The sequence below is a fragment of the Oncorhynchus mykiss genome, chromosome 10 (genome assembly GCF_057628025.1).
Source record: "Oncorhynchus mykiss isolate SJ-2025 chromosome 10, ASM5762802v1, whole genome shotgun sequence".
NCBI lineage: Eukaryota > Metazoa > Chordata > Actinopteri > Salmoniformes > Salmonidae > Oncorhynchus > Oncorhynchus mykiss.
In genome coordinates this window covers 33,752,364-33,777,880 of record NC_143031.1, presented here as the reverse complement: position 1 = coordinate 33,777,880, position 25,517 = coordinate 33,752,364, and the positions used below count along the sequence as shown (strand labels likewise).

Here is a 25,517-nt window from a genome sequence, read left to right as displayed (position 1 = left end):
ACGTATCCTTTTACCAAAACAGTGGCTGGGCGATGATTTGTTATTGATTGAACTGCAGATTGCCCCTTTAAGTGTATTCTATTCATTTATTGGGAAATATAGCCTATACTGCTTTGTTCCTTACAAAGGTTTAGATGACCAGTACAAATAGAGGACTCAGGAAGCTGTGACATACTAGCCAGAAATACCAGTTTATAGGTACACTGAAAAATAGGAGAGGGATTGAAAACTTGGTACAACTCATCTGCATAAAATGCAGGTAATAATTTCTGTCTTGTCCTTCTAGATCTTCATCATGATGTTAACAAGATGGTATTAAGATGGACCATCTTGAACTTGAGAAAAGTAAGTCAACCAACATCTGATGAATGGTAAGCCTTCTACAGCATTCTTGACATAACTCTCTGCAAGTTTAGTTCAGTTCTCAACACTGGGGACACTCAGGGGTGCATGCTTAGTCCCCTCCTGTACTCCCTGTTCACCCACGACTGCGTGGCCAAGCACGACTCCAACACCATCATTAAGTTTGATGACACAACAGTGGTAGGCCTGATCACCAACAATGATGGGAGGACGTAAGAGGCCTGGCAGTGTGGAGCCAGGACAACAACCTCTCCCTCAACGTGAGCAAGGCAAAGGAGATGATCGTGGGCTACAGGGAAAGGAGGGCCGAACACACCCCCATTAACAACGACGGGGCTGTAGTGGAGCGGGTCGAGAGTTTCAAGTTCCTTGGTGTCCACATCACCAACAAACTATCATGGTCCAAACACACCAAGACAATCATGAAGCACAACAACACATTTTCCCCCTCAAGAGACTGAAAAGATTTGGCATGGGTCCCCAAATCCTCAAAAAGTTATACAGCTGCACCATCAAAAGCATCCTGACCGGTTGCATCACCAACCTGGTATGGCAACATTCTCTGCCTCTGACCGTAAGGCGCTACAGAGGGTAGTGCGTACGGCCCAGTACATCACTAGAGCCAAGCTTTGTGCTATCCAGGACCTATATACTAGGTGGTGTCAGAGGAAGGCCCAAAAAATAGTCAAAGACTCCAGTCACCCAATTCATAGACTGTTCTCTCTGCTCCCGCACGGCAAGCAGTACCAGAGCGCCAAGTCTAGGCCCAAAAGTCTCCTCAACAGCTTTTACCCCCAAGCCATAAGACTACTGAACAATTAATCAAATGGCCATCAGGCCTATTTACATTGACACCACAGCCCCCCCTTTATTTTTGCACTGCTGCTACTCGCTGTTTATTATCTATGCATAGTCACTTTACCCCTACCTACATGTACAAATGACCTCAACAAACCAGTTCCCCTACACATTGACTTGGCATTGGCACCCCCTGTATATAGCATCGTTATTTTATTGTGTTAGTTTATGTTTAATTCACACAAACTTAATCTGAAAGTTTTAGTATTGATTATTTACAGTAATCTCAGTAAGAAATATGGTAGCATGATTGCCATTGCTTGCTAGATAACTAGCTAAAACGGTTGCCTAGCAACAAACATTTTAAGAAGATTTGTAAGAAGATATTTAAAAAGTTCCAAAGAAAATTATGAAATCTTAAGATTGTTGAGGAATTGCACTTACTAACTATCTTATGAACTTTTTTTTTTTCTTAAGAAGTTGCTTAACTTTTTGCATAAGAAGTGTTTTGTGAATCTGGGCCATAATCATAGGCTCATAATCCTCAGTGGAAGGCCCTACAGCTTGGGCATGGCCCTCAAAAGGTTCTTTGCCAGATTGAGGATCTGGATGTTAGGAGGGCTCAACACCTGTGGATCCCTAGTCATGACCGTGGTCAGCAGGTTGTTGGACAAGCTGAGATCTTGGTTGCTGCTCAGGTCCACATCAGCCAGGGGCAGGCCAGAGAAGCAGCCCGGGGCCAGCTCCTCCAGGGTGTTGTGGCTCAGGTCCATGGTCTCCAGGTAGCGCAGCCTAAAGAAGGTGCTGCTGTTGAGTCTGGAGAGGAGGTTGTTGCTGAGGTCCAGGCTGACCAGGGTGGTGTACCCTGGCCCAGAGACGTGTGGATGGCGCTGGAGGACAGGTCCAGGGAAGGAATCCAGAGGGATGGAAATGGGGACCACCAGACCATGACCTCGGCCCACCCCACTACGGTCCACCCTGGTTAGGCTGAAGCTGTCGAACAGACTGAAGCTCTCCACTTCACAGAGACAGCCCGGGTGGCAGTCTGTCGCTGCAGCCACGTAGTGAAGGATGAGCAAGAACCAAACCCTGGCCTCCCGGGTGGCGCAGTGGTTAAGGGCGCTGTACTGCAGCGCCAGCTGTGCCATCAGAGACTCTGGGTTCGCGCCCAGGCTCTGTCGTAACCGGCCGCGACCGGGAGGTCCATGGGGCGACGCACAATTGGCTGTCAATGTATCTTAGGTTGTTTTCAAGCGTTTCAGTTAATTGTTTGAACTCAGTCCAGTTCGCTTACTTTTTTGTGCAGTGTGAACACTCCAAATGGAACTCAGACCCCTCAAAAGAGGAAAAAAACAAACTGAGACAATCTCCAGATGTGGTCTGAGTTCAGTTCGCTTGAATTCCACGGTTGGTTCCCTTTTTTAGCTCCCCAGGTTCGCTTGTTATTATTCCCGTACCACACTTGACTACCGCAACACCATTTCCCCTGCCATAAACCCTCACATTGATGCTACAAAAGAGAGAAGTTGATGATGTGCAGGTTCCCTGAAAAAATGCGTGCTGTTTCTAGATATTGATTAGCGATTGTCAAGGATACACAGAAATTCCAAAATGTATGGAGTTTTTAGTTCAGATTATTTGTTTGCCATATGTGATCTATAGCTTAAGAGAGCTTCATAAACGGTTTATTGATAGTGTGAGAACAAAACATATTTGGAGAGGTTTACAACATAGGGTACAAAATCTATTCTAGCTCTTAAAGGGGCAGTAGCCTACTTTTGGGTGTACAATTTTCAATTACAGCATTATTTATTCTGAAGTTATTATGTTTCTATGTATTCTGTTAACAATCAAATGTAAATGTTAATAGTATCATCTGATTACAAGTATTGTGTCTCATATTTTAACATAGGTATATCTAGCTGTCCGATAACGCATTCTAATTGAATCGCTTGTCCTGCACTTTGTAAAAACCCAGTGAACTGGCAAAAGAGTTGAGTCCTCATTCAAAGGCAAGGGCAGTGTGAATACAAAGCACATTAGACATGTGTCATTCTTGTGGCCCTGTGCTCTAGAGAACATCACACTGCTCAGATGTCTCATCATGTCAACCGGAGAGGTCACACCTGTCCCAGTCTCTGTTCCTGGAAGGGATCAGCTGTGCAGTGTGTGTGTGTGTGTGCAAGCTCTGTGGCGTCATGGTGAAATACCTGCCCAGGGGGCAGCATGGGGCACCAGGTGTGGCTGTACACAGCACAGCTTATTCACTGAAATCTTCCATATACTATAAGCCAACCAACCCTATCTGAACTCTGGAACATGAATGAGCTGTTCCTAAATTAACTTAGTATTTTTGCATTAGCATTACTTTTGCATTAGCATTATTTTGTGTATTATTTGGTGACATATTAGATCAAAAAAGTTGGTACACTCAAACTATTGTAGTAGTACACACATAGGTCTAAATGCCTTTTTCCTTTTCTCTTTCAATAGAATATTCCTACTTGGAAACCTTAAACCACACTTGGCAGTGAAATTGCTAGAGAGAACATAAAACAGGAGGGTGTTGTTCTAAATGTTGGGGGGACAGATTTGTTGCCAGCATGACTAAGACAATAACTGCATTTTGGTTTTATTTAGGAAATGGACACAGTATCTTTGTTCACTAATTTTAAGCGCAACCTTATCTTTGACTTTGAAGGGTATAAATTAATTTAATTAATTAACAGACTTATTTGAAAATGAGTGCGTATACAGAGTGCATTATCTTGACTGTCCTGACAACATTCCTCCTTTCACAGCCTCTACAGATAGATGTGGAGTAAGCCAGTAATTTTAAACTTTTTCAGCCTGGGACCCAAATTAGAAATTCTGTGCTTTCCTGGGACCTAAGCTTAGGAAAATATGCAACTATAAGTAAATATTGGTACATTTAATTGCCATTATGCCTTAAAAAAAAATGCAATATAGACAAAAACAAATAACAATGAAATACCCATGAATTTATTTTCATGTTTATTTTTCCCCATTAAAAACACTCTTACATATCTGGCTCGGTTGGAACTGTTGCTGTTAAAATTCAATAAATAATTTCATTCTGAACTGGAATAAAGGATTAATCACATCACACAGATGTATAACAGAACACACACGCACAGGCTTTTTGATCGTGCAACCCAAAGTATTCTGTATACATCTGGCCCTTCTGTGTTAACAAACCTCCAAACGAGCTTCAAAGCCATACAACACTCCTTCCGTGGCCTCCAACTGCTTAAATGCTAGTAAAACGAAATGCATGCTCTTCAACCGATCGCTGCCTGCACCCGCTTGCCCGCCCAGCATCACTACTCTGGACGGTTCTGACTTAGAATATGTGGACAACTATAAATACCTAGGTGTCTGGTTAGACTGTAAACTCTCCTTCCAGACTCACATTAAGCATCTCCAATCCCAAATTAAATCTAGAATCAGCTTCCTATTTCCCAACAAAGCCTCCTTCACTCATGCTGCCAAACATACCCTCGTAAAACTGACTATCCTACCGATCCTTGACTTCGGTGATGTCATTTACAAAATAGCCTCCAGCAAATTGGATGCAATCTATCAGTGTCACCCGTTTTGTAACCAAAGACCCATATACTACCCACCACTGCGACCTGTATGCTCTCGTTGGCTGGCCCTCGCTTCATATTCGTCGCCAAACCCACTGGCTCCAGGTCATCTGTAAGTCCTTGCTAGGTAACGCTCAGCCTTATCGCAGCTCACTGGTCACCATAGCAACACCCAACAACCTCCTTTCTTAATTCTATTGTGTTATTGACTGTATGATTGTTTATCTCATGTGTAACTCGGTGTTGTTTTTGTCACACTGCTTAGCTTTATCTTGGCCAGGTCGCAATTGTAAATGAGAACTTGCTCTCAACTTGCCTACCTGGTTAAATAAAGGTGAAAAAAAAAAAAAAAGTAAAAAAGTAACAATACAGATTTAAAAAATCTGGCCTACTGTACATCTTACTGTATAAATTATTGTTGAACGTCTAGGTTGGAACTGTGGCTCTTAAAATACCTTTTTTATTCTGAACTGGAATAAAGTGATTGATCACATCACAGACCAGAAAACACACATACATAGTCCTAATGAGAGGTGTGTAACTGGTTGAAGTTTTCAACAAGCATGTCTATTCTGGACTCAGTTTCTGACAGTGCAACACTGAGGTCATGGTCAGCATTAACACTGTACTTGAGAACCCTGATTTGCATTAGGTATGTGGTGCAAACTGGATCAGAACATCTACTGCTTTCTCAGTCAGGCAGGAGACTGCTTCTTCCTGTAGATGAGCAACTCAGAACTGTGAGTGTTTGTCTCAAAAATCATCTTGCTTCAATCAGTTTATTCCAGTTCAGAATAAAACATATTACTTGTAACAGCAACAGTTCCAACCTAGACTTGTTTTCAACAATAATTTCTACAGTAAAATGTATAGTAGGCCTGATCATTTTTCATCTTCATCTGTACTGTTTCTTGGGGTTGCTTTGGCTAATGTTAGCTATTTGCTGTGTAACGTTACAAGGCCAGGGAATTGTTTGAAAGAGAAACTCACATCTACTACTATGAGAGATAGTACTCCCCTATTTCTGCTTATCATCTGTTCTAAAATGACAACAATGCATTGCTAGTTGACTTTTCTACTTTCGTAGCACTGTTTCCTGAAGCATTCTGCCCTGTTCTTAAAGAACTCCCTGGGTTTACCGTCATGTTGTGCCTGGATGTGTGGTCAGGACGTGTCGTTTTATTAATTTGTTCGTTTTGAGAGACTCATTACTATGCACTACCCTACTAAGCACTTCCCCACACAAAACATATTGTGGGCGCTCATCGTTATTTCTCGAAGTTTGTATGAAACCAAGAGAGAGAGTAATCGTTCTATTTGCTTTTCATCACGATTGAGCTCAGTCAGAACTTGTGGCTAGCTTGAGCCCTTTTGATGACAGCAGTTAGTGATGGCGAGTGGTAATAACAAGTCAGTGGCTTGAACGATAGCGCTGCAACGTGTGGGTCGCGGAGTGATCTTCAAGAAAACTACAGAAAAATGATCCGGTGAACGGCGAAGCACCACGGGCATCTATCTCCCTCTACCTCTCCCACTCACGCAGCTGCCAAACTTAGCAGAGACCGCTGATAAGCAGAGAGCGCACTGAACGGAGAGCGCAGTTGCACTTGGCCAAATCAATTACAGTAATTAATGAAGTAATTAGACATCGTCGCGACCCACCATTAACAGGTCCCTCACCCACTTTGGGTCGCGACCCATACTTTAAGGAATGCTGCGTTAACAATGTTTCAAAAGCCAACAAAAAGACATAACAAAAATGTAACTCCATAGACCGAACATAGAGTTAGAAGTGCTACATGTTAACTGACTTTTGACAAGTTCTGGACACATTCTCTGGGTTATTTGCCAAATTGTACAACGTTTGTTGCACTTTTTCAGCCGATAGCTTTTGATAAATCCTGTTGCAATCGCAGTTTTAAAAACTATTGCTAACAGTTTGCTACTTTGTCTGCTTCCCCCATCTGCACGAAAATGACAGGTGAGCATTGGGTCAGTAATCGAAAGGTCACTGGTTCGAATTCCTTAGCCGGCAAGGTGGAAATAAATCTGCTGTTCAGCCCTTGAGCAAGGCAGTTAACGGAGCCATCATCGACTAAGGAGGTTTTATCCAACATGTCTCCGGACCTACTCATTGCCACAGTCTGCTGGATCTAGTTTTGTCCCATGGAATACATATTGTCGATCTAAATGTTTTTCCTCATAATCCTGGGCTATCGGACCACCATTTTATTATGTTTGCAATCGCAACAAATAATCTTCTCAGACCCCAAACAAGGATCATCAAAAGCAGTGCTATAAAGTCTCGGACAACCCAAAGATTCCTAGATGCCCTTCCAGACTCCCTCTGCCTACCCAAGGATGTCAGAGTAAAAAAATATGTTAACCACCTAACTGAGGATCAATTTAACCTTGTGTAATACCCTAGATGCAGTTGCACCCCTAAAAACAAAAAACATTTCACAAGAAATTAGTTCCCTGGTATACAGAAAATACCCAAGACCTGAAGCAAGCTTCCAGAAAATTGTAACGGAAAGGGCCCTCCACCAAACTGGAAATCTTCCGACTAGCTTGGAAATCTTCCGAATGCTGCTCGATCATCCTATTTTTCCAACCTAATTGAGGAGAACAAGAACAATACACATTTTATTTTTGATACTATCGTAAAGCTAACTAAAAATAGGCATTCCCCAAGAAAGGATGGCTTTCACTTAAGCAGTGATGAATTCATGAACTTCTTTGACGAAAAGATCACTATCATTAGAAAGCAAATTACAGACTCCTCTATGAATCTGCATATTTCTCCAAAGCTCAGAGTCTGAACAGAACTGCCAGGACCTAGGATTGATGGAGACCCCATCATAACACTGCACTCGTGAAGGTGGTTAATGACCTTTTAATGTTGTCAGACCAAGGCTCTGCATCTGTCCTTGTGATCCTAGACCTTAGTGCTGCTTTTTACACCATCGATCCTCACTTTCTTTTGGAGAGATTGGAAACCCTAATTGGTCTACATGGACACATTCTTGCCTGGTTTAGATCGGTGGATGGTTTGTCCTCTGACAAATCAATAGTAAGTGTCAGTGTTCCTCAAGGTTCTGTTTTAGTACCACTATTGTTTTCACTATATATTCTACCTCTTGGTGATGTCATCCAGAAACACAATGTCAACTTTCACTGCTATGCGGATGACACACAGCTGTACATTTCGATGAACCATGGTGAATCCCCAAAATTGCCTACCCTGGAAGCCTGTGTTCCAGATAAGGAAGTGGATGGCGGCAAATGTTTTACTTTTAAACTCAGACTAAATAGAGATGCTAGTTCTAGGTCCCAAGAAACAAAGAAATCTGCTGTTGCATCTGACAATTAATCTTGATGGTGGTACAGTCATCTCAAATAAAACTGTGAAGGACCTTGGCGTTACTCTGGACCCTGATCTCTCTTTTGACGAACATATCAGGAATATTTCAAGGACAGTTTTTTTCCATCTTCGTAACATTGCAAAAATCTGAAGCTTTTTGTCCAAAAATGTTGCAGGAAAGCTCATCCTTGCTTTTGTCACTTGTTGATTACTGCAATGCTCTACTTTCCGGCTACCCGGATAAAGCACAAAATAAACTTCAGTTAGTGCTAAACACGGCTGCTAGAATCTTGACTAGAACCAAACATTTTTTATCATATTACTCCAGTGCTAGCCTCGCTATACTGGCTTCCTTTTAAGGCTAGGGCTGATTTCAATGTTTTACTGCTAACCTACAAAGCATGGGCTTGCTCTTACCTTTCTTTCCAATTTGGACCTGCCATACATACCAACACATACAAGACGCAGGCCTCCTAATTGTCCCTAGAATGTCTAAGCAAACAGCTGGAGGCAGGGCTTTCTCCTATAGAGCTACATTTTTATGGAATGGTCTGCCTATCTATGTGAGAGACCTTTTAAGTCTTTACTGAAGACTCATCTCTTCAGTATGATTGAGTGTAGTCTGGCCCAGGGGTGCGAAGGTCAACGGCAAGGCACTGGAGATACGAACCGCCCTTGCTGTCTCTGCCTGGCCGGCTCCCCTCTCTCCATTGGGCTTCTCTACCTCTGACCCTATTACGGGGACTGAGTCACTGGCTTACTAGTGGTCTTCCATGCTTTCCTAGGAAGGGTAGGTCCCTTGAGTGGGTTGAGTCACTGACGTGATCTTCCTGTCCTGTTTTGCGCCCCCTCGGGCTCGTGTGGTGGAGGAGATCTTTGTGGGCCCTAGGACCATGCCTCAGAACTACCTGGCCTGATGACTCCTGGCTGTCCCCAGTCCACCTGATCGTGCTGCTGCTCCAGTTTCAACTCTTCTGCCTGCGGCTATGGAACCCACACCTGTTCACCGGAAGTGCTACCTTGTGCCGGACCTGCTGTTTTTGACTCTCTCTGAATGCTCGGTAATGAAAAGGGACATTTACTCCTGAGGTACTGACCTGTTTCACCCTCTACAACCACTGCAATTATTATTTGACCCTGCTGGTCATCTATGAATGTTTGAACATCTTGAAGAACAATCTGGCCTTAATGGCCATGTACTCTTATAATCTCCACCCAGAAGACGACTGGCCACCCCTCAGAGCCTGGTTCCTCTCTAGTTTTCTTCTTAGTTTCCTGCCTTTCTTGGGAGTTTTTCCTAGCCACCGTGCTTCTACATCTGCATTGCTTGCTCTTTTGGGTTTTAGGCTGTTTTTCTGTATAGCACTTTGTGACATCTGCTGATGTAAAAATAAATAAATACATTTGATTGAATATGATTGATTAAACGCCAACAACTTCTCCCTGGGCGCCAATAACTTGAATGCCGATTAAGGCAGCCCCCTCTCCGCACCTCTCTGATTCAGAGGGGTTGGGTTAAATCCAGAAGACACATTTCGGTTGAATGCATTCAGTTGTGCAACTGACTAAGTATCCCCCTTCCATAACATTTCTCCAGTCCCTTCCGTGTAACCACTGTGACTCAAGCAGTGTACCCGTACTGTCTAGCTTCAACCCTCTGTCTTTTCAGATCTTTTTTTGTCATATTACTTTGGAGCAGAGTTTCGTGGCCTTGTGCCATGGTGCATTAATGCAAAAGCCAGCCTGTGGGACCAACGCTCTACAACACACAGAAATGAACTATAAATAAGTCCAGGCCCTGAAAATCATGAGATTGATGTGTGATCGTAATTGCATTATAGCTATTTATATGTTATATGTTTTCATATGAGAACCAACTATTTAATAAGTGAAGATGTCAAAAGTATTTTTCATCATTTGAATTTGTATGAAAAAAATGCAAGCTGGATACATTTTATCCGCATTTAAAAATATATAAATGTAAGCAAAACAATACTTATTCTTGATCTAAGGGAGAAATAGTAAGCCCATTGAGCCCATGGGATGTTACATTTTGTTTGCCTACATTGTAAGCCAATAGATGGAGAGAGATGCCTAAATGATCCCCAGTGCCACATGATTACAGATAGGCATGCATGGAGCCTATTAGAATTATAAAACACTTAGACTTACTGTAGATTTCAGTTTACTCCTTTGACCAACTAGAAAACACTTGCTCTTATACCTATTTAATAACTCAGTAATGAATTACTACAGTAGCAACATATTTCAAGTTAATACACAGGTGTAGGAGCAAATCATTGAATCCCAACAACTGTCTGACCTGATCATCTTAAAGAGAGCCACAGGATGTTTTATTTCACAAGGTAAGTTGACTGAGAACACATTCTCAGCAACAACCTGGGGAATAGTTACAGGGATGAATAAGCCAATTGTAAGCTGGGGATGATTAGGTGACCATGATGGAATAAAGGACAGCTTGGGAATTTAGCCAGGACACCAGGGTTAACACCCCTACTCTTACAATAAGTGCCATGGGATCTTTAATGACCTCAGAGAGTCAGGAAACCTGTTTAACATCCCATCTGAAAGACAGCACCATACACAGGGCAGTGTCCCCAATCACTGCCCTGTGGCATTGGGATATTTTTTAGACGAGCAAAAGAGTGCTTCCTACTGGCCCTCCAACACCACTTCCAGCAGCATCTGGTCTCCCATCCAGGGACTGACCAGGACCAACCCTGCTTAGCTTCAGAAGCAAGCCAGCAGTGGGATGCAGGGTGGTATGCTGCTGGGATGCAAACCTAACTTGGATATGTGAATGGTCCCATAACACTCAATCGGCCCAGGGTGGGAATCCTGTGGGCTTCTTTGCCTATGGCATCCCACTCCATCTGACCAATAATTATATAAGGCTATGATCTGGACATAGTAGCTGCTATAGACATCTGCATAGGTTGTCACGGTTTGGAGATGTGGCACTGGAGAGTATGACATGCACTGTTATGCAAAGCCACTCACAATACATACAGTAGATGGTGTTTCAGCATAACATTTGAAAGATATTAATTTCCTTTGGTAGCAGAACCTTGTGAATTTTCTAAAGTCGTATAGCTGTAATTCCTTTTGGCCGATCAGCTGGAAACTCCTATTAGCTCCTGCACTTGACCTCACAAACCCTGCCATTCCATCCTAGTTGTCACCATAAGTTCGCCCTTGAACCAAGTCATATTACAACATTCTTTTGTTTTACCATTTTATTGGAAAAAGAGAAAACTTCTAACTATCTCATACCATTCCATTGTTCCAAAAAAGCATATTTTTTTGTGGCAAAACGTGACAGTGTTGAGACAGGGCTAGGCTGATTAATCAAAAGTCTTCCACAGATATCACCTTTCTTTCTTTCACTCCGAGGTTAGTTAGCTAAAGAGTACAGAGCAGTGCTTTCAGTGCGGATCAGTAAAAAGCCAAATAGAGGCGCGTCCCCTGGGTCATAGATTCATGTGCTTTGGGGGAGTGAACAATAGGCTAGCACCATGTAGTAAGATTGTGAAAAGGCTTGTGAATTAAAAAACATTTTTTTTACATTAAAGATATTGGAACCCACACGAATTTCACAAACTAAAAATGTGATATTTGGTGACGGGTACACGGTAATCATAGCAAAACCTGTAAAGAAAACAGAAACAGTTTACTTGCTCAGCACATTTGAATGAGATTATCACACAATTAGTTATTTTTAATAAAGAGTATGAATACCCCGACAATAGTCATTTGATGTTGACTTAATCTCAAGTAAACTGGTAGAAACAAATAGTCTGGAATTCAAAGTAAAGTGAAACAATAGTGAAACAGAGCGTGCATTCAGTTGGGATCCCAGACTGACAGACAGACAGGAGAGGAAACCCTGAGAGTAACACTGATTTTATATTTAAGGCGATAGTCTGGGAGATCATACTTAATGTAAGTATCCATCCTGTGATCTGCCCTTAATTAAAATACTCAAACATGCCACGTGGTGATGGTGATTACTAACTAGCCTGGAATCCAAACCGAATATCGCTTTCTATTCAGTTTGGATTGCAGGCTTGATGATGATACCATGTTAAGGTGAAGTTAATGTTTTTTTGGAGTACATGATGCTTTGTTTCTTACAACACAGGACAAAATACACAAAAATATATTTCTGAATCATGCATTGTGAAAAACAGGCATGAATGTTGGCACATAGATGATGAAATGGGAATGTACTCTTGAGTTATAAAATGTACAATTCATTTTCTCCCTCCTCTCTTTTGCATAGGAAAATACAAACACATACACACACACACAAATGCCTGTGCATACAAAAACACTTCACCTAAGACTCAAAGTTGTTATAATTCATCTCTCATCTTCTCGCCCTTAGGTCGGACCAGTCTACCGAGGAAGAGGATGGAGTTGGTCTTGGTGTCCTTCACAAGGAAAATGAAGGGGTGGTCAGCGTAGAACAACTTAGGGTTTTTCAGTTTATCGGTGCCAAAGATGCTGGTATTGATGGGGTTCCCATCAGTGTCCCACTCCATGGCAGAGGCATGGAAGACGTTGGATAGGTACAGGTCCTTCTTCCCAGAGATGTTGGACAGGTCCGCCTTGGTCTTATCCACAGCCTCTGTCAGACCCAGCTCCCCAAGGTGTTTCTGTGTGTGTGTGTGTGTGTGTGTGTGTGTGTGTGTGTGTGTGTGTGTGTGTGTGTGTGTGTGTGTGTGTGTGTGTGTGTGTGTGTGTGTGTGTGTGTGTGTGTGTGTGTGTGTGAGAGAGAGAGAGAGTTGTAAAGGAGTTCAGCCACCTAAGAGCATCGGGGATGTGTACTGTATAGTTAGTGTATACTAACATGTTATTCAAACTTGCATCTCATAAACATTTAATAAATGTGGTTTTCACCAATGACTTGTGCCATGTCTAGGTTTTTCCAGTACCTGGATGTTGTGGCTGACTTCCATGCTGACTTTGGGCAGAGACACAGCCACAGCCGTCTCCTTCAGCTTGCCCATCCAGTCATCCAGCTGCTTGCAGGTCAGCAGCTTCTCCAGCCTCTCCAGGGACTCCACGTGGTAGGGCATGAAGAACACCAGGCTGGATTTTTTATGGGCCAGGGGTATGCTCAGGATTAAAAGCTTATTCACTGTATCCTCGTGGAAACCATAGAGACCTGCAGGTACAACCAGTATGAGTACAGACTCAGAGACATTTCTAGAGCTTTTCTTTACATCTTCCTTCAAACTGAAATTAAAACACCCCAGTTCAGTTTAAATATACTGTTTAATATTATGTTGAGGGACATGTTGTAATTGATTAACCTGTGCGGTGCATCATGGGTACACCAACAGTGTGAGAGCGGGACACCAGGAAGCCACGGTTGTCCACCATCTTTTGGTGGAACTGTTCATCCCAATGGGCTGTTCAGATTGAAAGTAAAATACAATTGACTGTAAATTAGTAAATATGTGAATGGATGAAAAAACAAGGCAAAAGAGAGAAGAGTATCTCCTAAGTGCTGGTGCTTTGTAAGATCAAACTCACGTTTGAAGAACATGGCGTTGATGATCATGGCCCCATCGGTCCTCTCCACATCCTTGGTGACCTCGGGCAGCTTGCCGTCGGTGGACTTGGCCGCCCAATCGTTGATGGACTTCACAGCGCTCTTCTTGTCCTTAAAGTTGATCTTAGTGTGGTCATAGTTGTAGTGCTTCTTGCTGCTCTTGACAAAGGCATCTGCGAAGTTGACCGAGCTGGGGCTGTAGATGCGGTTGCTGATCTTCCAGGTGACGTTGCGGGTCTTGGAGTTGCTGACCTCCTCTAGGAGCTCGGCCAGGCCGGCGTGAAGCTGCTCGTCCTTCACCTTGTCGGCACTCAGCACGGTCTTTACCTGGGAGGCGGTGGAGGCCTTGCCCCCGAGGGCCACCAGGCCCAGGGAAGAGGCCACAACCACGGGGGAGATGAGGATGTTCTCCAGGTCCTTCTCCTTGACCATGTTCTGGTAGAGGCTAAAGGCCAGGCTGGCGCTGTTGTTGGCCAGCAGGGTGGCGTGGTTACTTAGGACCTTGTCTGCCAAGGTGGCAGTAGCAGCGGAGGCTGCGGTGGCCAGTAGGGCCATGGCTACCAGGTTAGTCACACACATAGTGTCAGAACGATCATTAAAGACCTGAGAGGGGACATGATAGAGCATCAGAGCAATTACAGAGCAACAGAGTCTCAAATCTTTAGTGTCAGAGGAAAATTAAATGAAATTTGCCCTGGATTTTGAGAACAGAAAACCTTTGTAGGACTTCTCTCCTTACTCTCGCCAGTCATAGCACGAGTTAAGGAGATAACCCACTTCTCCAACCTGTTGCTGAGATTCACGTGGAATACCACTCGTCCTTTATTCATCCTGAATGATGCAGAATAGACATGCTGTGTGGTATACTAAGCTTTCAGTATGCGGTCTGTAATGTAATTCATTGGTGGAGAATCTGAGAGCAGGTTTGCCCATGCCAAGTTCAAGGCAAGACTCAAGAGCCACGTTTATACTGCAGCTGTTTCAATCAAGCTCTCGCTTCATCTGGTGGACCAATCACTTTTTTGTTATCTTGCTACTCGAAGGAGTGTTGCCCTACAGGAAGACTACACAGACAAGTGCTCAACAGGGTCAGATTTAACTGCAGAATCTAAACAAAAGGATTGTATGCATCCTCTGAGGCCTGGAATGAGTGACCTTTTAAGTAGGTGCGAGGTTTCAAATGTTTCACTGTCTTAACAGAAGGTTTGATCTTTCAGCTTACTCAGGCTGTCATGTCTGTGCTATAGGGATGATGTGTTCAAAGTTTTGTTGGAAGTACAGATGATTTCAATACATTCTCAGTTTGCATTATATCTATCATTTCAGAAAACGGACCAATCAGCACTGCCACAGTGTGAGAGAGTCTATAGGAGGAGGGATATTCAAGTTTACATCATCATCATCATTAATATCTGTCTGAACATACAGTATGTTTATAAATTACACAGCTCATTTACCTCTGCGTAATCGATCGGATGCTTTCTCGAGTCTCGACACTCTCTACCACCATGTAAAGAGAGATGCCCCATGGCAGAGCAAACTGTGCGTTAGATCAGAGCACAGATAGTCTGTTGCTGGGTGGGGCCGTTACTAATAAGATAGGCCTACTCTACAGACAAGGCACAGTTCAAAGCAGCATTGCCACTCAAATGATAATCACTTTTAATTGATCATCACAACATTTTCACTGTTATGTGATCCATTAACTAAGCGTGAACACTGAAGAAGAAGTATGTTTTAGCCTGTCAACTTTTCACATGCATCTTTTCCATTCAACTGGCCTACAACATGCTCAACGTGAAGCTGTATTCTAATGCAGCACTACATTCTCTAAAGGCATTTTATAACCCTAAGCCCAAAATGGAGGGACTTTTCACATTCCTGGTCAGACATTTTCCTTCAGTTAACACAGTTCAGTGAATATCCCTCCCCCACTCTCACTCTCATCTCATCCCCCTTTAACTTACCAGGCTCTTTCAGCAGTTTTACTCTAGTATCTCTCTCAGCTTCCACACGGACAGATCTTCAGCTGGTCTATAAACCGTGGGAAATGAATTTCTGGAAGTTGGGAAAATAAGTATTTCAATGAGGTGCAGTGATTTTCCATGCACAGTGAGCTGAGCTGGACCCTCCCACTGTATCCCATTACTGTGGAGCAGCTATGCAGAGGGACTTTCCCCCTCCAGGTCCTAAAGCCTGAGACACACTGAGTGCTCATTCACACTGTCGACAGACATCTGGCAGAGTTTCTGTAAAGTTCATAGTTCTGTATTCTGAAATTATACTTATTTAATATACTGTACACAGTTTTAGACCATGCAACATGATTTACCATAGCCCTACTGCAAGGCTGAAGGCTGAAGAATAATCATTTTTAGGGTGTAGAAAGTACTTCGGTATTATAATTGTTATGATTTAGTAAAGTTTACTTTCTAGTTGCGAAGGTTTTACTGTCCACCTCTTCCTCCCAGTGCCACGTTTGCGGCTGTGTCTGTCTGATTTGCGAGGCTTGTAGCGTGGGATGCAGGAGGGGGATGTGTCCATTCAATGCTGGGCCATGCCAAATTGTTAAAATGCCCTGGTGTCTAACGGCACATAGTTTGATTCTCTTTTCCCAAAAATGGGCACAATTTTTTCCTCTGTGGACATGCAGTATATCCAATTATTCCTTGTCTAAAAAGCACCCATTTAGGTACTCTCAAACATAGTAGTGTTTCTACTGAGCAGCAATAAAGTTTAGGAAATCACTCAACATGCCACAGTAGCCCAGTGTTTGGTGCCAAGGAATTTGTGACATCATATTAGAAATTAGGTCATATTACATTGGCTACGCCTCAGCACTGCTAGAGTGAAAAGGCTATGTATAAGAAGCATGTTCTGTTGATGTTTAGATTACTGAACTACTTACATAGAGCCAACATTGGTTTGAGGATGAAAAAAGTAACCCCACACCATATCTTCAACCTCAACATGAAAAGCATAGCTTTCAGCTACATGTTTAGTGCTTTTGTACTAAACTCAGCAAACAAAGAAACGTCCCTTTTTCAGGACCCTGTCTTTCAAAGATCATTCGTAAAAGTCCAAATATCTTCACAGATCTTCATTGTAAAGGGTTTAAACACGGTTTCCCATGCTTGTTCAATGAACCATAAACAATTAGTGAACATGTACAGTGCCTTGCGAAAGTATTCGGCCCCCTTGAACTTTGCGACCTTTTGCCAGATTTCAGGCTTCAAACATAAAGATATAAAACTGTATTTTTTTGTGAAGAATCATCAACAAGTGGGACACAATCATGAAGTGGAACGACATTTATTGGATATTTCAAACTTTTTTAACAAATCAAAAACTGAAAAATTGGGCGTGCAAAATTATTCAGCCCCCTTAAGTTAATGCTTTGTAGCGCCACCTTTTGCTGCGATTACAGCTGTAAGTCGCTTGGGGTATGTCTCTATCAGTTTTGCACATCGAGAGACTGACATTTTTTCCCATTCCTCCTTGGAAAACAGCTCGAGCTCAGTGAGGTTGGATGGAGAGCATTTGTGAACAGCAGTTTTCAGTTCTTTATACAGATTCTCAATTGGATTCAGGTCTGGACTTTGACTTGGCCATTCTAACACCTGGATATGTTTATTTTTGAACCATTCCATTGTAGATTTTGCTTTATGTTTTGGATCATTGTCTTGTTGGAAGACAAATCTCCGTCCCAGTCTCAGGTCTTTTGCAGACTCCATCAGGTTTTCTTCCAGAATGGTCCTGTATTTGGCTCCATCCATCTTCCCATCAATTTTAACCATCTTCCCTGTCCCTGCTGAAGAAAAGCAGGCCCAAACCATGATGCTGCCACCACCATGTTTGACAGTGGGGATGGTGTGTTCAGCTGTGTTGCTTTTACGCCAAACATAACGTTTTGCATTGTTGCCAAAAAGTTACATTTTGGTTTCATCTGACCAGAGCACCTTCTTCCACATGTTTGGTGTGTCTCCCAGGTGGCTTGTGGCAAACTTTAAACAACACTTTTTATGGATATCTTTAAGAAATGGCTTTCTTCTTGCCACTCTTCCATAAAGGCCAGATTTGTGCAATATACGACTGATTGTTGTCCTATGGACAGAGTCTCCCACCTCAGCTGTAGATCTCTGCAGTTCATCCAGAGTGATCATGGGCCTCTTGGCTGCATCTCTGATCAGTCTTCTCCTTGTATGAGCTGAAAGTTTAGAGGGACGGCCAGGTCTTGGTAGATTTGCAGTGGTCTGATACTCCTTCCATTTCAATATTATCGCTTGCACAGTGCTCCTTGGGATGTTTAACGCTAGGGAAATCTTTTTGTATCCAAATCCGGCTTTAAACTTCTTCACAACAGTATCTCGGACCTGCCTGGTGTGTTCCTTGTTCTTCATGATGCTCTCTGCGCTTTTAACGGACCTCTGAGACTATCACAGTGCAGATGCATTTATATGGAGACTTGATTACACACAGGTGGATTGTATTTATCATCATTTAGGTCAACATTGGATCATTCAGAGATCCTCACTGAACTTCTGGAGAGAGTTTGCTGCACTGAAAGTAAAGGGGCTGAATAAATTTGCACGCCCAATTTTTCAGTTTTTGATTTGTTAAAAAAGTTTGAAATATCCAATAAATGTCGTTCCACTTCATGATTCTTCATGATCTTTATGTTTGAAGCCTGAAATGTGGCAAAAGGTCGCAAAGTTCAAGGGGGCCGAATACTTTCGCAAGGCACTGTACCTGTGGGACGGTCGTTAAAACACTAACAGCTTACAGACGGTAAGCAATTAAGGTCACAGTTATGAAAATTTAGGACACTAAAGAGGCCTTTCTACTGACTATGAAAAACACCAAAAGAAAGATACCCAGGGTCCCTGCTCATCTACGTGAACGTGCCTTAGCCATGCTGAAAGGAGGCATGAGGACTGCAGATGTGACCAGGGCAATTAATTGCAATGTCCGTACTGTGAGACATCTAAGACAGCGCTACAGGGAGACAGGACGGACAGCTGATCATCCTCGCAGTGGCAGACCACATGTAACAACACCTGCATAGGATCGGTGCATCCAAACCTCACACCTGTTGGGCAGGTACAGGATGGCAACAACAACTGCTCGAGTTACACCAGGAACGCACAATCCCTCCATCAGTGCTCAGACTGTCCGCAATAGGCTGAGAGAGGCTGGACTGAGGGCTTGAAGGCCTGTTGTAAGGCAAGTCCTCACCAGACATCACCGGAAACAACGTTGCCTATTGGCACAAACCCACCATCGCTGGATCAGACAGGACTGACAAAAAGTGCTCTTCATTGACGAGTCGCGGTTTTGTCTCATCAGGGGTAATGGTCGGATTCGCATTTATCGTCGAAAGAAAGAGCGTTACACCGAGGCCTGTACTCTGGAGCGGGATCCATTTGGAGGTGGAGGGTCATGGTCTGAGGTGGTGTGTCACAGCATCATCGGACTGAGCTTGTTGTTATTGCAGACAATCTCAACGCTGTGCGTTACAGGGAAGACATCCTCCTCCCTCATGTGGTACCCTTCCTGCAGGCTCATCCTGACATGACCCTCCAGCATGACAATGCCACCAGCCATACTGCTCGTTCTGTGCGTGATTTCTTGCAAGACAGGAATGTCAGTGTTCTGCCATGGCCAGCGAAGAGCCCGGATCTCAATCCCATTGAGCACGCCTGGGACCTGTTGAATCGGAGGGTGAGGGCTTGGGCCATTCCCCCCAGAAATGTCTGGGAACTTGCAGGTGCCTTGGTGGAAGAGTGGGGTAACATCTCACAGAAAGAACTGGCAAATCTGGTGCAGTCCATGAGGAGAAGTTGCACTGCAGTACTTAATGCAGCTGGTGTCCACTCCAGATACTGACTTACTTTTGATTTGGACCCCCTCCTTTATTCAGGGACACATTATTCAATTTCTGTTAGTCACATGTCTGTGGAACTTGTTCAGTTTATGTCTCAGTTGTTGAACTTGATGGAAGAGACCCTCTTTACATACTGTAATGGTTGATAACATCTTGTGGTTTTTGCACACATTTCTACACATTCTTACAGACCAGTCCGTTATTGCTTTCATTGTGGTAAGGCTGTGTACAGTATATAAAGGGCTATAAAGTGCAGTCTCCAACTAAGATCTTATAGACAAAGGCAAACACAATGTTCTCTATCATTATTGGATGACTGGATTGAATAAACCTTCACATAGAACTTCATAGCTCACTTTGGTTACTGCCTGCAAATTATTGCAAGATGCATGTAAAAATAGCAACAATAGCAGCATGGGAATCCCATCAACATACAGTAGGGAAAAGGGGCAGGGGAACAGGATGTGCATCCGTCTCCATGTTGTACAGCTTCCTGTGATGGCCTGCCTTGTTTCCACATCCAGAAATAACACGTAGCATAGGAGTGGAGACACAGATCATGGAGGGGGGAAAATAAGCATTCAAGCGAAAACAGGTTTCAGCACCTTAGCTGCACTTACTAAATTAAATTAACTCATTAATAAGGGAGGTTTTTTTTCATGTTTTGTGTATCAAATAAAGTACTTTTTTGTTTGAGAGAACCATCAGTTATTTTATCTTTAAAAGAACCATCAGTTTAGAGCAGGGTTTCCCAAACTCGGTCCTGGGGCCTCACAGGGGTGCATGTTTGGGTTTTTGCCCTAATGCTACCGCGCTGATTAAAATAATCAAAGCTTGATGATGAGTTGGTTATTTGAATCAGAGAATTGACAAACATTTTTTTACTCATGCTCTAAACCAGAGTATCCAAAACTCTGTCCTGGGGCCCCACCTGGGTGCACATTTAGCCTTTTGCCCAAGAGACCAAGTTTTGGATACTCTGGTTTAGAGGATGAGTAAAACATTTTTTTGTAAATCCTCTATTTTGAGAATGGCAACTTCCATATGTTAATATAGCTCACAGTTCTCATGTATTGAAGCAGAAGAGCATCCCCAAGAGACACCTTATTCTTCAGCTGTAAACTATTTTTCAGCAAACCTTAACTTTTGTCTCAAATCTGAGCTCTCTGCTGTGAGGAAGCAGGTCACAGTGTGGGGGTATTCTTCTGTTAGTAATGGAATGTTGCCTGATCTTCTTATGATGTAAGACCTCAGTAAGGTTGCCCTGCATGCTGATGCAACCTTCAGCTGTTTTAATATCACCAACTATGGCCAAACCTACTCAAATATGTGATTTACTGTACAAACTCTGGTACAGTAGTTTAGTGCCTGTCTGGAAGGCGTGAAAGGGTTTAGAGATATTTTGATATAGTTCATTCCGATCCCATTTATGCAGTGTTCTTCAATCATGTCCCTGAAGACCCACTGAGCAGGATTTTGTTCCGTCCCAGTACTAACAAATCTGATTCTAATCAAGGGGTTAGTTGATATTATTAGAGGAATCAGGTGTGTTATTGCTGGGCTACAGCAAAATCCTGCACACACAGTAGGTATTTTGAATGATGATTGAAGACCACTACACTGACGAATGGAGTTTGTGTAGACAATTAGTATCAGACATAAATTATAGGTGTAATTTTCATCATATTGCTTACTCACGTAGACAGTCCTTTCAGACGGTGTGTCTATTAGGGACTAGTTTACATTTGGAACTGGACAAATGTAAAGAGAGGCCCTCAAGTTAGCTGTGTGAGATACAGAAGGCAATAGCTTCCTCTGGTGGATGAAAATCATCAAATGAATACAGGAGATGATGATGATTCACCACCAGGGGCTGCCAAGTGCTGGGGAATTATTCATGCAGCCACAAGCTCTGTAACTCTCTTGACTAGGATTGAGATATATGTTGTTTTTTTCCAGTGACAGTCACACAATTTCAACCATAGTTTATAAATCTGTAATAAACAGTTAGAAAACAATCAATAAATGTATTAACAGTATAAACTCCTTCTAAACCCCCTTATAAATCAGTGCAGTTAATCTACAGAATAGTGCTCTCAGAAACAGAGAGACACAGAAAGTGTGTAGACCCACCTAACCTTCTTTGCTCACCAACTTCTGTTACAAGATTAAGTAAATTTACTCCACTTGTCAGTTACACAAGTTTAGAGGTACCTGACACAAACATCTCCCAAACCAGGGGTTTAATCTGTGGCCGTTAGGCCTGGAATAAATCTCCTGCTGGATGTCACTCCCTCCCTGTGCCTGGTGTTGGCTCACTGCCTCAGAGCTGTAACAGGGGTTGGTGCTAGATGGCACCTGCGAAGGGCAGCCATCCTGATTCTTGGAGGTACCATAGACATCATCAAGGAGAACAGTTGAAATGTTAAGTGATGGAAATTATGAAATAGTGCAGGACATGTCAATTAGGGCTCCCGAGTATCGCAGCACTAAGGCACTGCATCTTAGTGCAAGAGGTGTCACTACAGTCCCTAGTTCAAATCCAAACTATCACACGTCCAGCCATGATTGCGAGTCCCATAGGGTGACACACAATTGGGCCAGCGTCATCCGAGTTTGGCCGGGGTAGGCCATCATTGTAAATAAAAAATTGTTCTTAAATAACTTGCCTAGTTAAATAAAAAATTAATTCAAGCATCAATACCAAATTCACCCTGTAAAAATGACCAGCCGTAATGATTTAGGACGATTATCCAGGGAACCTATGGAAAATAATTGATCATTCAGTAATTGAGTCCTTATTGGAAAATGTCCTATACATTGTGCACTTTTATTTACCTATCCAATGTGTGGGCCTTATTCTGATTAATCTGATCATATATCAGATGCTCATTGTCAGTCACTAGCTGCAACCTAGATCAGGGGTAGACATAACATAGTGAATGTAAATCCATTACACTCCAATTAGTATGATAAGTTACATTTTAATTTGATATGTATTAATTTCTGGATGTCCATATTGTGTATGATATGGTATGCATTCCAATTTGTATGGTATGTTGTGAATTGCAATTCTTAAAAATATGTTACAAATTACAATCATACAAGATGTTATGATTTAGCTAAATGTATCATATTTTATGAATTCCAATTTGTTGAGGCTAACGTTAGCCAGGTGGCTAGGTGGCTAGCTAGGCTAAGGGTTTTGGGTTAAGGTTAGGCGTTAGGTTAAAGGGTTAAGGTTAGGGGAAGGGTTAGCTAACAAGTAGTAATTAATTGTAATTAATTAATTGCTAATTAGCTAAAATGCTAAATTCCATGATGAGATTCGAACACACAACCTTTAGGCCCTACTTTCGTTTTTATCCTGAAGTAAGTAACCTACTGTCTTATATAACCATACCTAACATAACATATCATACTATATTGAACATACATATGAACGCAACATGCAACAATTTCAAAGATTTGGCTGAGGTACAGTTCATATAAGGAAATCAGTCAATTGAAATAAATTCATTAGGCCATAATATATGGATTTCACATGACTGGGCAGGGGCGCAGACAGGGGTGGGCCTGGGAGGGCATAGGCCCACCACTTGGAAGCCTGACCCAGCCAATAAGAATATGTTTTTCCCCACAAAAATGCTTTATTACAGACAGAAATACTCCTCAGTTTCATCAGCTGTCTGGGTGGCTGGTCGCATGTTCCCGCAGGTAAAGAAGCCGGATGTGGAGGTCCTAGACTGGCGTGGTTACACGTGGTCTGCAGTTGTGAGGCTGATTGGACATACTGCCAAATTCTCTAAAATTACATTAGAGGCAGCTTATGGTAGAGAAATGAATATTCAATGGTTGACATTTCTGCAGTCATCATGCCAATTGCACGCTCCCTCTAAACTTGAGACAACTGTGGCATTATGTTGTGTGACGAAACTGCACATTTTAGAGTGGCCTTTTATTGTCCTCATCACAAGGTGCACCTATGTAATGATCATGCTGTTTAATCAACTTCTTGATATGCCACACCTGTCAGGTTGATGGATTATCTTGGCAAAGAAGAAATGCCCACTAACAGGGATGTACACACATTTTTGCACAACCTTTGAGATAAATAAGCTTTTTGTGTGTATGGAAATGTCTGGGATATTTTCTTTAAGCCCATGAAACATGGGACCACACTTTACATGTTGCATTTATATTTTTGTCCAGTATAATTTGACAGTCCCTGGTTTATGTGTACTATGTTACGTCTAACCTATGAGACCAGGCTGCTAGTTTCTAAAGCCCATACCCTGAATTAGTGCCGGGCAGAGGATACATAGCCTTTTCGTAACAGGTCTCTCAGAGCAAAGTGTGTTCACTGCAGCTCCACCCACACCGTGTAGGACGGATTAAGGTTCTATCCTTTCTGAGAAGTGTGTAAACCTTCGGTGAGTCACAATCCTGTGAGTTATTTTGTTAGAATTCCAATGAAAATTCACTTCGGACATTGTCATTGGAAATGAGCATTCTCGGTGCGCCCACGACTGTAGTTTATGTACCCTAAATGTCATATTTTGTCATTCGATGGTTTGCCGACAAAACCCGAAACCTAATTCTCGCGAACCACAAAGTTTAGCGAATTATTTGAATTCGGACGAACCCGCAATAACTTCAACGAGGGGACAAGTATCGGTGTACTATCACGGGAATATGGCTATGACAGATATATCTAATAGGCTACCTAGTTTTATAACTTTTGCTTTGGAGAAGATACGCAGTCGTGGAGGGAAGGTGAGTGTTAAACCGACCAATATCACAGCCTACTGTGTGGCTTGCCTTGTTTACCAGCGATCATTTCATGAGTCCTAATGAGACATTGATGACCAGACTGTAGACTGGTCAGACTGTACTGTGGGGGAGACCCGGTGATGGCTGTAACACTTCTGACATTTTTGTCAATTTCTCATAGATTGTTTGAGCTACTACATTCAAAACGTGATAGGAACAGCTTCCATCTGTCTGCCACACATGGGTATAGGTATTATCTCTCTAAATAAAACAGATAAATTGTGGCTCTGTGGAAACATTACCCCGCCTTCGGGTCAGTTGAAACAGAGCTTGGGGAAATGTAACAGTTTGAATAAATGCATAAATCACGACATTCAACGACATATTGATAGCTTTTATTGAGAACATGAGAACAGCCGAATTAATAAAATGTTTATTATTTTTACGTTCCATTAACTGGCCCTTCTAAACTACAACATCTGGACTAAACAATTGAATGTTTGTGGTGTCCCTTATGGGAAAAAAACAAATGAATTCCACATGTGAACACGTGTGATCTTGTGTGATGACATGTGATTTTATGTGAAGTTAATGTGATCACGTGAAAACATGTTTTTCGAACAGTTCATGTAACGTTTCACATATGAAAACATGTTTTTGGAACACTTCATGTAACATTTCACATATGAAAATGTGTTTTTGGAACACTTCACATTAGATATTGAAGGGATTTGATTATCTGACACAGGTTGCCCCAGTGTAACAGGTGTGAAATGGCTAGCTAGTTAGCGGAGTGCACGCTAATAGTTTTTCAATCGGTGACGTCATTCCCTCTGAGATCTTGACGTAATTGTTTCCCTTGCTCTGCAAGGGCCGTGGCTTTTGTGGAGCAATAGATAACAATGCTTTGTGGGATACCTAGTCAGTTGTATAACTGAATGCATTCAACTGAAATGTGTCTTCCACATTTAACCCAACCCCTCTGAATCAGAGAAGTATGGGGGGCTGCCTTAATTGACATCCATGTCTTTGGCACTCAGGGGACAGTGGGGTAACTGCCTTGCTCAGGGGCAGAACAACAGATTTTCACCTCGTCAGTTCAGGGATTCGATTCAGCAACCTTTCTGTTACTGGCCCAACGCT

General features: G+C 42.6%; 3 protein-coding genes across 4 annotated transcripts in view; 1 reads left to right on the top strand and 2 right to left on the bottom strand.

Moving 5' to 3' along the window:
- Window positions 1–548: 548 nt before the first annotated feature.
- Window positions 549–5,121, bottom strand: LOC149979996 (tsukushi-like). Its single transcript, XM_090186391.1, has one exon. The coding sequence runs from the start codon at window positions 2,307–2,309 to the stop codon at window positions 1,719–1,721; it is 591 nt and encodes a 196-aa protein (XP_090042517.1). The 5' UTR covers window positions 2,310–5,121; the 3' UTR covers window positions 549–1,718.
- Window positions 5,122–11,378: 6,257 nt separating this feature from the next.
- On the bottom strand, window positions 11,379–16,445 carry serpinh1a (serpin peptidase inhibitor, clade H (heat shock protein 47), member 1a). The gene is made up of 5 exons (XM_021618128.3): window positions 15,685–16,445; window positions 13,699–14,320; window positions 13,476–13,574; window positions 13,095–13,327; window positions 11,379–12,815 (listed from the first exon to the last, which is right to left on the bottom strand). The coding sequence occupies exons 2-5, from the start codon at window positions 14,294–14,296 to the stop codon at window positions 12,513–12,515; spliced, it is 1,233 nt and encodes a 410-aa protein (XP_021473803.1). The 5' UTR covers window positions 14,297–14,320; window positions 15,685–16,445; the 3' UTR covers window positions 11,379–12,512.
- Window positions 16,446–23,863: 7,418 nt separating this feature from the next.
- Window positions 23,864–25,517, top strand: part of LOC110533678 (glycerophosphodiester phosphodiesterase 2) — a 44,472-nt gene continuing 42,818 nt past the window's right edge. Inside the window, exon 1 of one of the 2 annotated variants that reach the window (XM_036990086.2) lies at window positions 23,864–24,034. The gene's annotated coding sequence lies outside the window, so the exon portion shown is untranslated. Of the gene's footprint in view, window positions 24,378–25,517 lie in introns of both variants that reach the window. The other variant, XM_021618127.3, reaches the window with a different exon arrangement.

Bases quoted from the DNA above. Each gene is read 5' to 3' on its own strand.
- serpinh1a (XM_021618128.3), bottom strand. From the start codon at position 14,296: ATGTGTGTGACTAACCTGGTAGCCATGGCCCTACTGGCCACCGCAGCC. The intron at 13,575-13,698 runs GTGAGTTTGATC...CAATCTGAACAG, and splicing joins CAACGCCATGTTCTTCAAAC to CCCATTGGGATGAACAGTTC. The intron at 12,816-13,094 runs GTACTGGAAAAA...ACACACACACAG, and splicing joins AAGTCAGCCACAACATCCAG to AAACACCTTGGGGAGCTGGG.
- LOC149979996 (XM_090186391.1), bottom strand. From the start codon at position 2,309: ATGGCACAGCTGGCGCTGCAGTACAGCGCCCTTAACCACTGCGCCACC.